This window comes from Pan paniscus, chromosome 10, assembly GCF_029289425.2.
Source record: "Pan paniscus chromosome 10, NHGRI_mPanPan1-v2.0_pri, whole genome shotgun sequence".
Lineage (NCBI taxonomy): Eukaryota > Metazoa > Chordata > Mammalia > Primates > Hominidae > Pan > Pan paniscus.
In genome coordinates this window covers 7395490-7411565 of record NC_073259.2, presented here as the reverse complement: position 1 = coordinate 7411565, position 16076 = coordinate 7395490, and the positions used below count along the sequence as shown (strand labels likewise).

The following is a 16076-nucleotide window of genomic DNA, read 5'->3' as shown; positions in this document are numbered from 1 at the left end:
CACGTGTACACACACACCAGCAACATACAGGTGTACACACACACCAGTGGCACACATTTGTACACACACCAGCAGCACATGTGTACACACACACCAGCAGCACACACATGTACACACACCAGCAACACACGTGTACATGCACACAACAGCAGCACACATGTGTACACACACACCAGCAACACATGTGTACATATGCACACAACAGCAGCACACACGTACACCAGCAACACGTGCGTACACACCACCAGCAACACACACGTATACACACACACCAGCGGCTGGCATGCAGAGCAGCTTCGCCTCGTGTTCCTCCAGTGCCCTTGAATCCCTGCACCCTGGATTTCAAGAACACAGGGCTAGAGTACTCTGTGACGTGCTCTTACACTGTCTTTCTCTCTCTCTCTTCCCCTCACATTTTTGTCCGGCAGAAGGAGTCAGTGTATTAAAGGAGCAGATTGCTCAGATACCTCTTTACTCCCAGCCTCGTCTTCCAGACCTCTCGCGCTCTCTCTTTCTGTTAACAGAATTCACAGACCCCCTCCCAACCCCCCACACCCCTTCTCTCTTCCTTTTACTTCAGCCTTAAAAGGTGATCTCAAAGTTCATTTGAGTAAGGTGTAGCTTGACTAGACTCACCCTTCAGCAGATAACAATTATAAACTCTGAACAAAATACAAAAAACAAAAACGGAAAGGCACTTGAAAGCGACCAAAAGCAGGCAGCAACAACCCTTGAATCAAGAGAACTGCATTGGGTGTGATATGCGTTTTGATGGCTCTTTTTCCCAAAGGGCACTCCCCAGTCTGTCTGGAGCGCAACAGCTAGAATTCAAGCAGAAGGCTGCAAGGTTGTCACCGTGAAGTGTCAGAGAACAGAATTTGCATTTCCAGAGTGTCTGGAAATGAGGAGGGCTAGCCCAGAAGCAGCGAGCCACAGGGAGGCTAGACCCCAAATCTGTTTACAAACTCCTCTGAAATTCCTGGCTGACTCCTGAGCCCTGCAGACACAGGGGAGCCTCGAGGTGCCCCAGTGGAATGCAACACGGAAAGCCGAAAGCAGGATTCCAGAGCAGGATCTCAACACGGGATCTCAGCTCTTGCACGTGTAGTAGGGACAGTTTGGAGTGTGAATCACACAGAGGTGGAGGGGCTCGGTAAACACCTCAGGATTTCCTTTGAAAGCACAGAATAACTACACCTTAGGAGTAAAGACTGTCCCAAGACCAAGAGATTCACCCTAGGCCTAAAGACAAAGCTAAGACAGACCCACCCAAACAGAATGTGAATTCAAGCCTCTATATGCTCAGTTCTTATCAACCCATCATTTAACTACTGCTTAATACAAAAACACCTTCAAAGGAAGACAAGAGTATCTACAGTCTACCCCTCAAATATCCAGTATATAATAAGAATTGTTATGACCCAGCTGTTAGAATTAGAATGACTTTAGTGCAGACATTGTAACTGTGTAAAGGAAAAGATGTTCATAATGAGGGAACAGATGGAGAATCTCGGTGGAGAAATGGTTAGGGCTTGGTCAAAGAACAGAGCCCCTGTGAGTGATAGAATGTAGGATTTTATCGTAGGGATTAGACCTTATGAAACTGTGGGAGCTGGTGATGAAATCTATGGAAAGCTGGTGTCTGCATCCAATGGTGAGCTTGAAGTCATTGTAGGTCAGCATGACCAGCAGTTGGGAAGGAAAGCTGGATGAGATGTGGAAGAAAGCAAGAACGAACTGGAACTCAAGAGGAAAAACAGGAATCCGTGAAAACAAACTGAAACCCACATCTGTCACTCACCAACTCTACCCATCAGGATGGCAGATGACCCACAGACGGAGCCAGTGCCCTCCATGAGGAGCTGCATCCTCACCAGGTTAGGTCTCAGGGAAACTGAAGGAGGAGAGCCAGCAGCAGCAGGTGGCTTTGAATCTGGCTGCAGCCCATGCCAAGAAAGCACGGTGGTAGGTTACAGCAAAGAGTGGCAGAGCCTGGTATTCTGTGCGGACTTCAGTGTGCAAAACGGCTACCGCTGCACTTCTGTCTGCAAATCTCACACACACTTCTCTGTGGCTGACCCTGACTCGAAACCACACCAGGCATTGAGTCTGGAAGTGTAGTTCCAGCTTAGCTGATTTGACACAGTACAAAATCATTATAAGAACCAAACAGGAATTTTTTTCTTGCTTTAGACCTGCTTTTCGATTGTATATATTTAAGGTGCACAACGTGATGCGCACTCGTCCCTCAGCATCCATGGGGATTGGACCAGGACACCCCACAGATACCAAAATCCATGGATGCCCCAGTCCCTTCTATTAAATGGTGTAGATTTATGTGTAATCTACACAGTCTTCCCTAATACGTTAAATCATCTCCAGATTACTTATAAAACCTAATACAGTGTAATTGCTATATAAATAGCTACACTGTATTGTTTAAGGGATAATGACAGAAAAAGTCTGTACATATTCAGTACAGATGCAACTATCCTTTTTTCTGGAATACTTTTCGATCCACAATTGATCGAATCCAGGGATGTGGAACCTGTGGATATGGAGGGCCAACTGTACTTACCTTGATATACAAAGTGAAGTGAAGGGATGACTACAGTCAAGCAAATTAGCATACCCATCATCTCATATAGTTACCTTTGCTTTAGCGTGTGTGTGGTAAGGACACCTAAACTCTGTGCTCTTGGCCAGTTTCCAGTGTACAATACAATACAATGAACTCTAGTCCTCATGTTGTACATTAGAGCTCTAGCCTTAGTCATCCTAGATAATCACAACATGGTACCTTTTGACCAACGTTTTCTCATTCCCCACCTCCCACCGTGCCTTCCCCTGCTGCTAGTAACCACCATTTTTCTCTGTTTCTATGTATTCCATTTTTATTTTAGATTCCACATATAAGTGAGATCACGCAGCATTTTTTTCTGTGTCTGGCTAATTTCACGTAGCATAATGTCCTCTAGGTTCATCCATGTTGTAGCAAATGGCAGAATCTCCTTCTTTGTTAAGGCTGAATAATATTCCTTTGTATTTATAAGCACTACAATTTCTTTATGCATCCATCAACAGATACTTCAGTGGTTTCAATATCTTGGCTATCAATGGTGCAATGAACATGGAAGTGCAGGTATCTTTATGAGGTGGTGATGTCCTTTCCCTTGGGTATATACATGGAAGTGGGACTCCTGGGTCACATGGCAGTTCTACTTTTCATTTCTTTAGGCTCCTCCATATTGTTTTCCACAGTGGTTGCACCAACCTACATTCCCACCAACAGTGTACAAAGGTTCCCCTTTCTTCACACCCTTGTCTACACTTATTTCTTGTCTTTTTGGTAGAAGCCATCCTAAGAGGTATGAGGTGGCATCTCATTGTGGTTTGGGTTTGCATTTCTCTGATGATCAATGATGTTGAGCAGCTTTTCAAATATCTGTTGGCCATTTTATGTCTTCTTTTGAGAAAGGTCTATTCAGGTCCATATTTAAATCAGATTATTTCGATGTGTGGGGTGGTGGTGGTGGTTTTTTTTTTGTTTTTTTTTTTTTTTGCTGTTGAGTTGTGTGGGTTCCTTATATATTTTGGATATTATAAAATATTTGCAAACCATATATTTTATAAGATTTTTATGTCCCTTATAAAATGTGCAAATATTTTCTCCCAATCCATAGGTTGCCATTTCATTTTATTGATTGTTTGCTATGCAGAAGGTTTCTAGTCACTTTTTATTTTAGCTGTTATTTCTTATGCTTCCAAATGAAAACTTTAAAACCAAAAAGTACCATATCTGAAACGAAAGCTTTACTGGATAGGCTTCCCAGCAGGTTGTAGAATAAAGGGACAGTGAACTTAAAGATGGATCAGTAGAAATTATGCAATTTAAAAACCAGGGGGAAAATGGGGAAAAAGACAGAGAAAGAAACAGAACTTCAGCAACCTGTGAGATGGTATCAGGTGGTCTAATTACATGTTCTTGGAGCCCTAGAAGGAAAGGAGAAAAACTCAAGCAGAAAAAAGCGTATTTGAAAAACTAATTGTCAAAAATGTCCTGAATTTGACATAAAACAGCAATCTACAGATCCAAGAATCTCAGCAAACCCCAAGCAGGATAAAAAGACAAAGAGAACCACATCTGGGTACTTCATAGTCCAGCTACTAAAATCCAAAGGTAAGAGAAAATCTTCAAAAAAACTAAAGGAAAAAAGATGCATTACATAAAGGGAAACAATAAGACTGCTGTATATAAGAACCAACAAAATAACATCGTTAAAGTGCCAAGAGAAGAAAAAACTGTCTACTCAAATTCCTGTAGAAAGAGAAAATACACTTCAAAAATAAGGATAATGTCTTCAGTAAGGACATTTTCAGGCCGGGGCAGTAGCTCACACCTGTAATCCCAGCGCTTTGGGAGGCCAAGGAAGGAGGATCACTTGAGCCCAGGAGTTCGTGACCAGCCTGGACAACATAGGGAGACCCCATCTCTACAAAAAAATACAAAAAAAAAAAAAAAATTAGCCAGGTGTGTGGCATGCACTTGTAGTCCCAGCTACTCAGGAGATTGAGGCGGGAGAATCACTTGAGCCCAGGAGGTTGAGGCTGCAGTGAGCTGTGATCATGCCACTGCACTCCAGCTTGGGCAACAGAGTGAGACTATGTCGCCAAAACAAAAAAAAAAAAAGACATTTTCAGATAGAAGGAAACAGAGGTTTCATTATTATCAAGACCAGCAGCAAAAATGCTTCAGAAAATTCTTTAGGCTGAAATAAAGTGACATCAACTGCAGGTCTACAGGACAGAATCAACCATACTGGAAATGATAAATAATGTGGGTTAATAAAAGACTATATTTTATTTATTATCTTAATTTCTCAAAAAGACAACTGACGAAAGCAAAAGTTTTGATGTTGCATTGTGGGGTTTGTAATATATGTAAGTGTAAATTACATGGCAACAATAGCACATAGCAGAGTTATCTCAAAAATTTAAAGTTAATTTGACATTGAAAAAATTAGTCAGTGCAATTTATTACATTAACAGAATAAAAAAGAAAAGATAGAGGGTAATCTCAATAGATGCTAAAAGAGCATTCGACAAAATTTAACTAAGAACAGAAAGAAACTTCTTCCCTCTGATGAAAGGCATCTATGAAAAACCTGGAGCTAACTTTTGATGGTAAAATATTGAACACTCTCACCCTAAAATTGAGAACAAGGCAAAGAGGACTTCTCACCACTTCTATTCAGCCTTGCACTGTAGGTCCCAGCCCCTGCAGTAAGGCAAGAAAACAAAATAAAAGGCACAAAGAAGAAGTAAAACTGCCTTCATTCAGGGACAAAATTATTGTTTCCATAGAACATCCCAAGAATCTACAAAACAAACACTAGAACTAATAGGTAAGTTTAGCAAGTTCAGAGAACACGATTTTATAAAAATTAATGTTATTTGCATATATAGCAGCAAACAGAAAATGGAATATTTTTGGCCCAGGAACGCCACCGTCCTTCAGGCCAGCGCCCCGCGCCCCGGCTCCCCACACCCCGGCTCCCCTCACGCCTGCCGCCCAGGCTGCATCTGGTGGAGCCCCCGGCTGCCCCTGGTGCTGCTGCTGCTGGGCCTCGTGCGTGGTGCAGCCGCAGTGGATGCGGTGAAAAAGGGCAACGCGACAGCCTGCGTAATGGCCAGCTTCTCCGCTGCCTTCTCGATGAACTACGACTCTAAGAGTGGCTCTAAGAATGTGACCTTTGACCTGCCATCCAATGCGGAAGTGCTTGACAGTGGCTCTTGCAGTAAAGAGAACACTTCCGACCCCAGGCACGTGATTGTGCTTTGGGGGAAGACAGACACTGACCTTCCATTTCACAAGAAATGCGACACGTGACAGCGTCCAGCTCATGAGTTTTGTTTACAACTTGTCAGACACACACATTTTCCTCAGTGCAAGCTCCAAGGAAATCAAGACTGTGGAATCTCTACCAGATATCAAGGCCCCCAGGTCCGCATGAACAGCGAGACCATCAGGCTCCGCGGTGCCCGGATCCAGGCCTAGATTTCCAACAGCAGCGTCAGCAAGGGAGAGACGCGCCACGAGCAAGACGCGCCTTCCCCGCCACGGCGCCGAGAGCCCCTTCTCCCCTCCGTGGCCAGGTACAGCGTGAGCGGCACCCACGGGACCTGCCTGCCGGCCAGCGCGGGACTGCAGCTGAACCTCACCCAGAGAGGAGGGACCACACGACGGTGACAAGATTGTTCAACATCCACCTGGGCAAGACCTCAGCCAGCGGGAGCGCGGCGCCCACCTGGAGACCCGGGAGCGGCGCGGCGAGGGCAGCACGGTCCTGGGCTTCCAGCTGGGGATGAATGCAGGTTCCAGCCGGATTTTCCTACGAGGAATCCAGCTGAATACGACTCTTCCTGACCCCAGAGACCCCACTTTTAAAGCTGCCAACGACTCCCTGCCAGCATTGCGGGCAGCCATCGGCAGTTCTACAGCCGGAGCGGAGCGTGTCCGCGGCACGAAGGCGTTTTCAATCAACATATTCCCAGTGTGGGGCCAGGCTTTCAAGGTGGAAGGCAACCAGTTCGGATCTGCGGAGGAGCGTCTGCTGAACGAGAATAACACGCGGATCCCCATCGCCGTCGGCGGCGCCCTGGTGGGACTGGGCCTTCTCATCGCCCACCTTGTCGGCAGGAAGAGGAGTCACCCGCACGGAAGCAGGCACAGAGCTGCTGGGGTCTCTGTTCATCCCCCTGGGCTTAGGGTCCTGAGACGGAGGCACACTTTCTGGCAAACATTTCTCAAATGTGCTTCATCAAATGTGATGGTCATCTTGCAGCATTTGCCATACACAGCAGAGTAACTATGGAAATGACGGTGTTAATTTTGCTAACTGGGTTAAATATTTTGCTAACTGGTTAAACATTCGTATTTACCAAAATAGAACTCTAAGGGACAGTGGTAGTGCTTCTCAACATTGGCACTGGGTCCGTTGTCATTCGACTTTAAAATGTCCGGGGTTGGTTTCCTCATTCTTTGCTGCACTCAGATTTAAGCCTTACAAAGGGAAAGTCTCCGGCCTTCACGCTTAGGAGCCTGAAGGTCGGCTCACCGTTAGGCTGACGTGCTCATGAAATTACAAACAGTAGAGAGGGAAAATCCTAAGGCAGAAGAACTCCAAAGATAAACGGGCCTGGCCGCCTTTTAAAGATGAGCTGAAGCACTCCAGACATTTGTCTTTGGACGGGATGGGCCCGGCCACTCACGGCTGGCGGCCACGTTCCAGCGAAGGCACCTGGTGGCATGTCCTCCCGCATTTCCGAAACTCTGCTGCTCAAGGGCTGGCACTTTTTAAAATATGAAAATGGGTGTTATTTTTTTTTTTGGTAAAGTGGTTTTCAGTCTTCTGTTGACATTCAGGGTGATCCTGTTTCTGCGCTGTGTACAGTATTAGATAGATATTATCTACTGATGTGTCTGCTGTGGCTTGGGATGGTTCTACACAGGACCAGCTCACATAATGCATTGCCTGTAACAATGCTAACGAAAAGTGTCTTTCTCCAAAAAGAAAGAAAATGAAATATTTTAAAGTTCCAATGACAATAGCATCAAATAACATAAAATACTTAGGAATAAATTTAACAAACGTATATATGACCTCTACACTGAAAACTACAAAACATTGCGGAAAGAATATCAAAGAAAAAAGTAAATATAGAAAGATATAACTCTGTTTATGGGTTAAGATCAGTATTGTTAACACATTCATTCTCCCCAAATTGATTTATAGATTCAACGCAATCCGATCAAAATTTGAACAGACTCCTAGAAACAGACAAGCTGTTTCTAAAATTTATATGAAAATGCAGAGGACCTAGAATAGGCAAAATTATCTTGAAATAGAAGAACAAATTTGGACAATTCACAGTATCTGATTTCAAAACTTACTATAAAGCTACAATAACCAAGCTGGGTGGTATTAACCAAAGAATAGACAAATGGGTCAATGACCTGAATAGAGAACCCAGAAATAGCCCACACATATATTATCAATTGATTTTTCAACCAAGACACCTTGGAGTGTCATTGGAGCAAGGCAATCTTTTCAACAGATGGTCCTAGAACAACTGAATAAATGTATGGGGGAGGGGAAACATTGAGCCATAGCTCACACCCCATACAAAAACTAATTGGATGAATCATAACCCTCAGTGTAAAAACTAAAACTGTAAAGCTTTTACAAGAAAAAATAGGGGAAAATCTTCTCAACCTGAGGATATGCAAAGATTTCCTAGGCAAAAACACAGAAAGCACTAAACATGAAATAAAATCTGATAAACTAGACTTCATTGAAAGTAAAAGTTCTGCTCCTCAAAAGGCACCAGTAAGAAAATGAAAAAGCAGACAGACTTGTATCCAAAATACATAAAGAACTCCTACAAAGCAATAACAAAAAGACTAAAGCCAAATAAAAAATGCTCAGAGCACTGAGCAGACACTTCGTAAAGGAAGCTGTGCAAGGATGCTCAACATTAGTCATCAGAGAAATGCAAATCAAAACTACAAGACTTAGCTGGGCACGGTGGCTCATCCCTCTAATCCCAACACTTTGGGAGGCCGAGGTAAGCAGGTCACTTGAGGCCAGGAGTTCAAGACCAGCCTGGCCAACATAATGAAACCCCGTCTCTACTAAAAATACAAAAATTAGCTGGGCGTGGTGGTGTGTGCCTGTGGTGCCAGCTACTCAAGGGCTAAGGCATGAGAATTGCTTGAACCCGGGAAGCTGAGGCTGCAGTGAGACAGCCTGGCGACAGAGTGAGACTCTGTCAAAACAAAACAAAACAAAAACCAAAAAACTGCAAGATTCTCTATAGTGGCTAAAATTTAAAAGACTAATAACACCAAATACTGGCGGCGCTGTGGAGAAATTGGAACTCTCAGACATTGCTAATAGGAGCATAAAATGGCAAAACACCTTTGGGAAATTGGCAGTTGTCTTATAAAGGTAAACATACATTTACCATGTGATCCAGATTCCATTCCTAGATTTTTACCAAGAGAAATGCAAACACATGTCCCAGGATATTTATGGTAGCTTTATTCATTGTAGCCCCAAAGGAGGAACAACTGAAATATACCAAAATATCCATCAATCGATGAGCGTAGAAGCATACTGGGCTGTGTCCACACACTGCGATACTACTCAGCAGCAGAAAGGAACAAACTACTGGACGGACAGCAATACAGACGGACGCTGAAAACATTATTTTGAACAAAAGAAGCCAGATGCAGTTTTTGTGTGTGTCATACTATAAGAACAGGCAAAACCAATCTGTGGTGACAGAATCCAGAACAGAGTTTGCCTGTGAAGGAGTGGGATGGGATGGACCAGAAGGGGTAGGCAGAGAGACTGGAGAGGCTGTTCTGTACCTTGACAGGTTGGTAATCACAGGGCTGGATACATGTATCGAAGCTAATTAGGTAATACATGGAAGATCTGTGCATCCACCCTTACCTTCAATTAAAAAAAAAAGATAGGCCGATCATGGTGGCTCACGCCTGTAATCCCACCACTTTGGGAGGCCGAGGCAGGCGGATCACCTGAGGTCAGGAGTTTGAGATCATCCTGGCCAACATGGTGAAACCCCATCTCTACTAATAATACAAAAATTAACTGGGTGTGGTGGCGTGTGCCTGTAATCCCAGCTACTCTGGAGGCTGAGGTAGGAGAATTGCTTGAACCCAGGAGGCGGAGGTTGCAATGAGTCAAGATCACGCCATTGCACTCCAGCCTAGGTGACAAGAGGGAGACTCCCTCTCAAAAAAAAAAAAAAAAAAGTAAAAATAAAAAATGATCTCCAGTTCTGACACTCCAGCCAGCTGCTCCTTGGAGCACAGGGCACCCAACTCCCCCAAGACATCTTCCAGGACATCCCATGACCGCTGCAATAGAGAGAAGCTACAGAGAGGGTCTGACTGGGCAGAGAAGCCAGAGGGCATGACCAGGGGATGGGTCCAGTTTTGTGAACGGTGCATTCTGATTTGGCATGAAGCCAGTTTCCTAGAGAAAGCAAGGCTTTTGTTGCCGTCCTCTCTCTCTGTGTCCCTTCTGACACCTCGCTCCAGTTTCCAAAATCAAAGAAGGAAAGTCAGAAAGAAGTAAAGGGAATAAGAACAAGTCCTGGGCCAACTGCAAAATGTGGCTTTCCCAATGACATGAACTTGTGTGGTGGACAGGACAATCCACAGAACCTCAGCACCCCGAATGCACCCTCACGGCAGCCTCGTGCAAGAGAGGCCGTGGACAATCCTGATTTACAAATGAGAACTCGAAGTGAAGTAACTTGCTCAAGAGCACACAGGTCGAAAGTGGCTGAGCTGGGCTTCAATCCTGGTTCATCTAAGCCCAGCCATGCCCTTAGCCACTTTGGTAGTACATGATGCCCTAGTTTATACAAAGTAAACCAAGGCTAAAAGATGGCAGCTTAGAAAGGAAAAGGAAGTTGTGAAAGGGTCCCGTGGCCCGGGCACGGATGACAGTGGAGGGAGAATGGTGCACCCCTTCTCCCTGGGTGTCTTTGAGGGCAAGGAGGTTTAAGAGGATTGTGTATGTATACATGGGCTCCAGAAGTTCTTAGCACACACTGACAGCCCCAACCTCAACCCTCTAGGAACCATAGAGTCACGGTCTACATCAGCACTGCCCAATATAGCCGCTAGCCACATGTGCTAACTAAGTTTAAATTTATGTCAACTAAAATCTGAAAATTCAGTTCCTTGGCCACACATTTCAAGTGCTCAATGCTGCTTAGGGACTATCATGATGGGCAGTGCAGGTCCAGACCTTGATCCTGAAATCCAGGCCACGCCCCAAAGGGCTGCAGTTTGCTGCACCTAGAGAGGATCTGCCTATGGGTGTCACTAGGATGAGGTGTGTAGGGGGTGGTCAGGGAGGAGACAAGAAGGCGGAGGGACTGTACAGTGACGATGAAGACCCCAAGAGCCCTGGGGGGGAGGTGGGGGCTGGGGGCCGCTCTTCTCTGCGTGAGCACTCTTTCCTTGTCTACTCTTTCAGAAGCGAGTTCTTTTCCTGACCAATGACTACTTCTTCACGGACATCAGCGACACCCCTTTCAGGTGAGGGACACAGGCTTTATTTGCAGGGGGTGAGGGTTGAACATGAATACCAGCAACTCATATTTAGTTGGCAATTTTGTGGTAATAGCAAAAGACCCAGGTCAGCATCCAGGAAACTTGAGGTGTAGACCTGCTTTGCCAGTGTAGCCTAGAATGCAGGTTCCAGAGCCAAACTGCCTGGACGTGAACTCCAGCTCTACCATTTACAGGCTGTGTAAACTTGGTCAAGTGTATGGTCTGTGCTATGCTCCTGTGGGCCCCAGGCAAGCCCCGCCCCTTCAGATGCTGTTGTTATTTCACTGTTCATCAGCGTCCATCAGCCAAGCTGCCTTAACAGGCCATTTCCCCGAGGGCAGTTAGCCCTGTCTCTGAGAAGAGGCTCTGAGGTCCAGCACTCCCTGCTTTACTGATGCGCCACCTCTGCCTCCTACAACTCTGTTAACAGGTCTTTGAGTTTCACTTAACTTCTCTGTGCCTTAGATTTCGATCTGTAAAATGGGGGTAACAATAACAGCTGCTTCTTGGTGATGTTGTGAAGATTAAGTGATATCATCCAGTTAAGATCCTAAAGCAGTGAGAGGATCAAATTGGAAGATCTCAGGTTCCCTGCGACTGTAGAAATATTTGGCTCTAGGTATTAGGCAGATTAGGAAACAAGTGGCCGTTACCTCTGAATTATCTGATTTCTCCATAAAGCCCTGGTTCCCAGCCCTGACTGCTCATTGGAATACCTGAGGAATTATGTGAAGTTGCCACTGCCCAGGCTTCATCCAAAACCAATTTTTTTTGAGACAGGATCTCACTCTGTCTCCTAGGCTGAAGTGCCGTGGCAGAAACAGCTTACTACAGCCTCCACCTCCCGGGCCCAAGCGATCCTCCCACCTCAGCCCCCCGAGTACCTGGGACAGTACAGGAGCGTGCCACCACACCCCATTAATTTTTTGATTAAAAAAAAACTTCTAGAGCTGGGGTCTCGCTGTGTTGCCCAGGCTGGCCAGACCAATTTAATCACAATTTCTGGGGGTAGATCTCATGCACTTGCATCTTTTAAAGTTCCCCAAGAAAGTCAGATATTCAGCCAAGGCTCAAAACTGATGTTTAGCCAAGGAGAGGAAGGCACAGCAGGACTCACCGGGTAGGAAAAGGAGCTCCTGTTTGTGGGACCCCCTGTGAAACAGAGAGACTGTTCTACATTTTAGGGGATGCCTGTGAGGTTCAGGATGTCCCTTGATGAAAATGGGAGCTGAGAGGGCTCTTGGTCTACAGAATGGCCAGGGTCCTGCTTAGGAAGGAAGGCTTCTGGGAAATTGGAAGCACCGCCTCCGTTCTGGAGGGGATGGCTGTGAGGCCAGAGGCAAAGAAGGGGGCCTGAGGAGCACACCACTCGTCGTGGGTACAAAAAGCCCATACACCTAGTGTTGGTAAGGGCAAGGACGAGGCCCGGGAGACAGGCCGGCATCTGCTGCTGCTGAATGAGTGCCTTCTCTTCTCTCCCCACAGTTTGGGGGTGGTGCTGTCCCGGGGCCACGGAGAATACATCCTTCTGGGGAACACGTCTGTGGAAGAAGGTGGGTCGGTACCAGGGGCTGAGGGACAGTTAAGCAGAAAATAATGGGCTCTCATGGGACACTGGGCAGGGCCAACCCCAACCAGAGCCAGTGTGACAGCCTCCCAGCTCCCAGGCTCCAGAGCAGCCTCTCAGAACAATGCTGCCAGGTGGAGAGGGGCGTGTGTGTCCCTGGCTCCCAGGGCATGCAGGATCTGTGGGTCAGTCATCAAACCAGCAGAGCCTGAGACCTGCCAACCGCACTGCTAGGTTCCGGGAGGCCTTGCTGGACTAGGAGGGCCGTCAAGGCAGTATGTTTTTTAAACAAAGCTCAAAGCTGAAATTTCCCTGCCAGGTGACTGCAAAGGTGATGAGAAAGGAGGCCAGAAAGAGGAGGGAAGCCTGTATTCATTTGCTAAGGCTCCCAGCACAAAGTACCGCAAACATGGCATCCTAAAACCGCAGACATGTATCCTCTCACGGTTCTGGAGGCTGGAAGTCCCAAGTCAGGTGTTGGAAAGGCCGTGCTCCCCACAAAGCCTCCAGGGGAGTCCTCGCTCACCTCTTCCAGGTCTAGGAGCCTCAGGTGCTCCTCGTCTTGCAGCTGCACACTTCAGTCTCTGCTCCCTGATCCCGTGGCCTTCTCCCCTCAGCTGCCTCTCACTGTCTCCATTACCTCTTCTTATAAGGACACCACTCATATGGGATCAGGGCCTATCCTAATGATCTCATCTTAATTTGATTACTTCTGCCAAGACCCTATTTCCAAAGAAGGTCACATTCACAGGTCAGGACTTCAACATATCTTTTGGGGGACACAATTCAGCCCATACCTGGAGCTTATGGGATGCGAACCAAAGTGAGATGGCAGAGAACAGCGGTGGAGGCGGGGAGAGAAGAGCCCCATCCAACCCCATCCCTCCTGCCGGTGACTTACTGTGGCCCAATCACCTTAGGAGACCACAACCTATCTCAGGGGTCACAGATATCCCAGGAACCCCTGGAAGAGGTGGCCACTTTCTGTTTAACACCCACATACTACCCTCTGCTATCTGCTGAGTACATGTCATCACCCTGCCTTCCTACAACCATCCTGGTCATTGTCACCTCTCTCGTGGATAACCACAGTAGCTTTCAACTGGTCTCCCTGACTCCTTTCTTCTCTGAGCTTCAGCCAGAGGGATCTTCCTAGAAATGCCAAGTCTGCCCACATCACTGCTGATGGGCCTGCTCCTCCTGGCTGCTTTGCTCTGCCCTGGAGTGCCCTCCTCTCCCAGCACACTTTGACCCACTCTCAGGCCCCAGCTTAGCTGTCATCTGTCTGGGAGCTGCCCCTGGTAGATCCCCTCTCCCGCACCTGGACTGAGTCAGGCACTAGCTGTGTGCTCACCTGGAAGCTGTGTCTGCCCTTCCACAGCACAGATCCTAGCGCTGGGGCACTCTCCTCTGTTCCCCATCATCCCTAGGCCTCCATCGTGCCTTCTTCCTTCTTCCTACACATTTCTTCCTCTGCCCAGATATTCCCAGGGCGCACTCCTCCAGGAGACAGAGGGTGCTGTCTTATACCCACTCCTGGGAGTGAGACATTCCAGTGGTCAGGGGCTTGGAATCCCGGAGTCTCCTGGTCTTCTGTGGGCAAGGGAGCTCCCCTTCCAGCTGCTTGCCCTGTGTCTACATCAGAGCAGCAGCCCTTGTGAGGCTCCACAGATGCCCCACTGGCCTTTCTGTCATCCCCTCCTTGGACTTACCCTCAGTGGAGCACCTGTTCATTTCTTAGCTCTGAGTAGGTGCCATGGAGCATCAGCTCATCGTTCTTTCAGTCAACAGCGTGTACTGAGCATGAGATCAGGCTGGCTCTGTGTTAGGTGAGAGGCCGCAAAACACACAGGGCCCATCCTGGGGATGAAGCCAATGAAGCCAAAATCACTGGCTTCAAAGTATCACCTCCCTTTGAGGGAGATGCTAGGAGGAATAAGATGCAGCTTCCTCAGGGAGCTGCTGTCTGGCAGAAGCACAACGTTATTACATGCCAATAATAACCCAAATCCAACCTGGATGGGGAGGAGGGGCATGAGGGCTGCAGGAGGAAAAGATGCTCCCACTGGCTGGGCAGCTCATTGAAGGCATGACATTTGCCCTGAACCTTGAAGAAGGGGTAGGATTTGGACATGAAACAATGAGAAGAAAGCATTTCAGGAGGTGGGACCTGTGCAGACTTAGCCATGTTCTCCTACTGTGAGCTAAGAGCAAGAAAGAACAGACCCCAGTCTCTTTCTTTAGAAACTCACTGGGTGGCTGTTTCTACAATTGAGACACACACCCTCATGGCAGTGAGGGAGCATCACCCTGAATGTGGACTCTGGTTTCAGGCCTGCATGACTTGCTTCACCCAGACCTGGCCCTGGCCGGTGACTGGTAAGTGAGGAGTAAAAAATGGGAGGGAGACAGGTGGAATGTTTTGAGATAACACTGACTTTCCTGGGTTTCAGGATCTACTGCATCACAGATATTGACCCAGACCACCGGAAGCTCAGCCAGCTAGAAGCCATGATCCGCTTCCTCACCAGGAAGGACCCAGACCTGGAGTGTGAGTGCTGGCCGCCCACTGAGGCGAGCTTTTCCTCTGGGGCCCTGAAGTTCAGGACTTTGCCAGGAGAGGTGGGAAGGCAGGGGGAGGCTGCTGCACAGCCCTATCCCATTAGCACATGGATGGCTTAGATCAAACAGGGAGATTCCCAAAGAAAAAGGCATAGCCAGCCTTACCACAGGGCTGAGCTGGTATTTAAGCACCCTTGGAACTGTGGTAACATGTATGGATCCCCAGGTCAGGGACTGGGATCTTTTTCAGCCTCTATCCACCAAGCTCTGTTAAGGGTCAGAAGAAAGCACCATTCAGAGTCTGTCATCTTTTTCCCTACCACTGTCTAGAAGTGGACCTCTGGGCAAATGGCTGCCACTCTTCACCAGAAGTCCTCATCTCCACAAGGGGAGCATTTGGCCAGATGACTCGAAGCCTGTGGGCTCTGTTTTCTAAACCAGTTCCTCAGGCTAACCTTGCTCACCTCTTCCAGGTCTAGGAGCCCCAGGTGCTCCTTGTCTTGCAGCTGTGACACTTCAGTCTCTGCTCCATGGTCACATGGCCTTCTCACCTGCACTAATGCGAGTGGTGAGCTCATTAGGCCACATGCTCAGCTTGCTCCTCCTTCTTCCTCTTTGGAAGAAAGAGCAGGTCATCCTGTCACATAATTGTCACCCCCATAAGAAGACTGCCTCCCATGCCAACCCAACAGGGCACTTACTTACTTATTTATTCATTTCATCAACAAATCTGTACTGAGCTTGCACCCTGTGTCAGGCCCTGGGGTAGGTATTAGAGCTACAGAGATA

The 16076-nt window shown here is 47.2% G+C and overlaps 1 protein-coding gene and 1 pseudogene across 2 annotated transcripts in view; both read left to right on the top strand.

Moving 5' to 3' along the window:
- Nucleotides 1-16076, top strand: part of CACNA2D4 (calcium voltage-gated channel auxiliary subunit alpha2delta 4) — a 123753-nt gene that overhangs the window by 47119 nt on the left and 60558 nt on the right. For both annotated transcript variants that reach the window (XM_055095248.1, XM_063593284.1), the window contains exons 19-22: nt 11082-11143; nt 12644-12711; nt 15059-15104; nt 15179-15276. In XM_055095248.1, the coding sequence (XP_054951223.1) occupies nt 11082-11143; nt 12644-12711; nt 15059-15104; nt 15179-15276 (274 nt within the window). The remainder of the gene's footprint in view (nt 1-11081; nt 11144-12643; nt 12712-15058; nt 15105-15178; nt 15277-16076) is intronic.
- Nucleotides 5409-10807, top strand: LOC103786382 (lysosome-associated membrane glycoprotein 1-like; annotated as a pseudogene).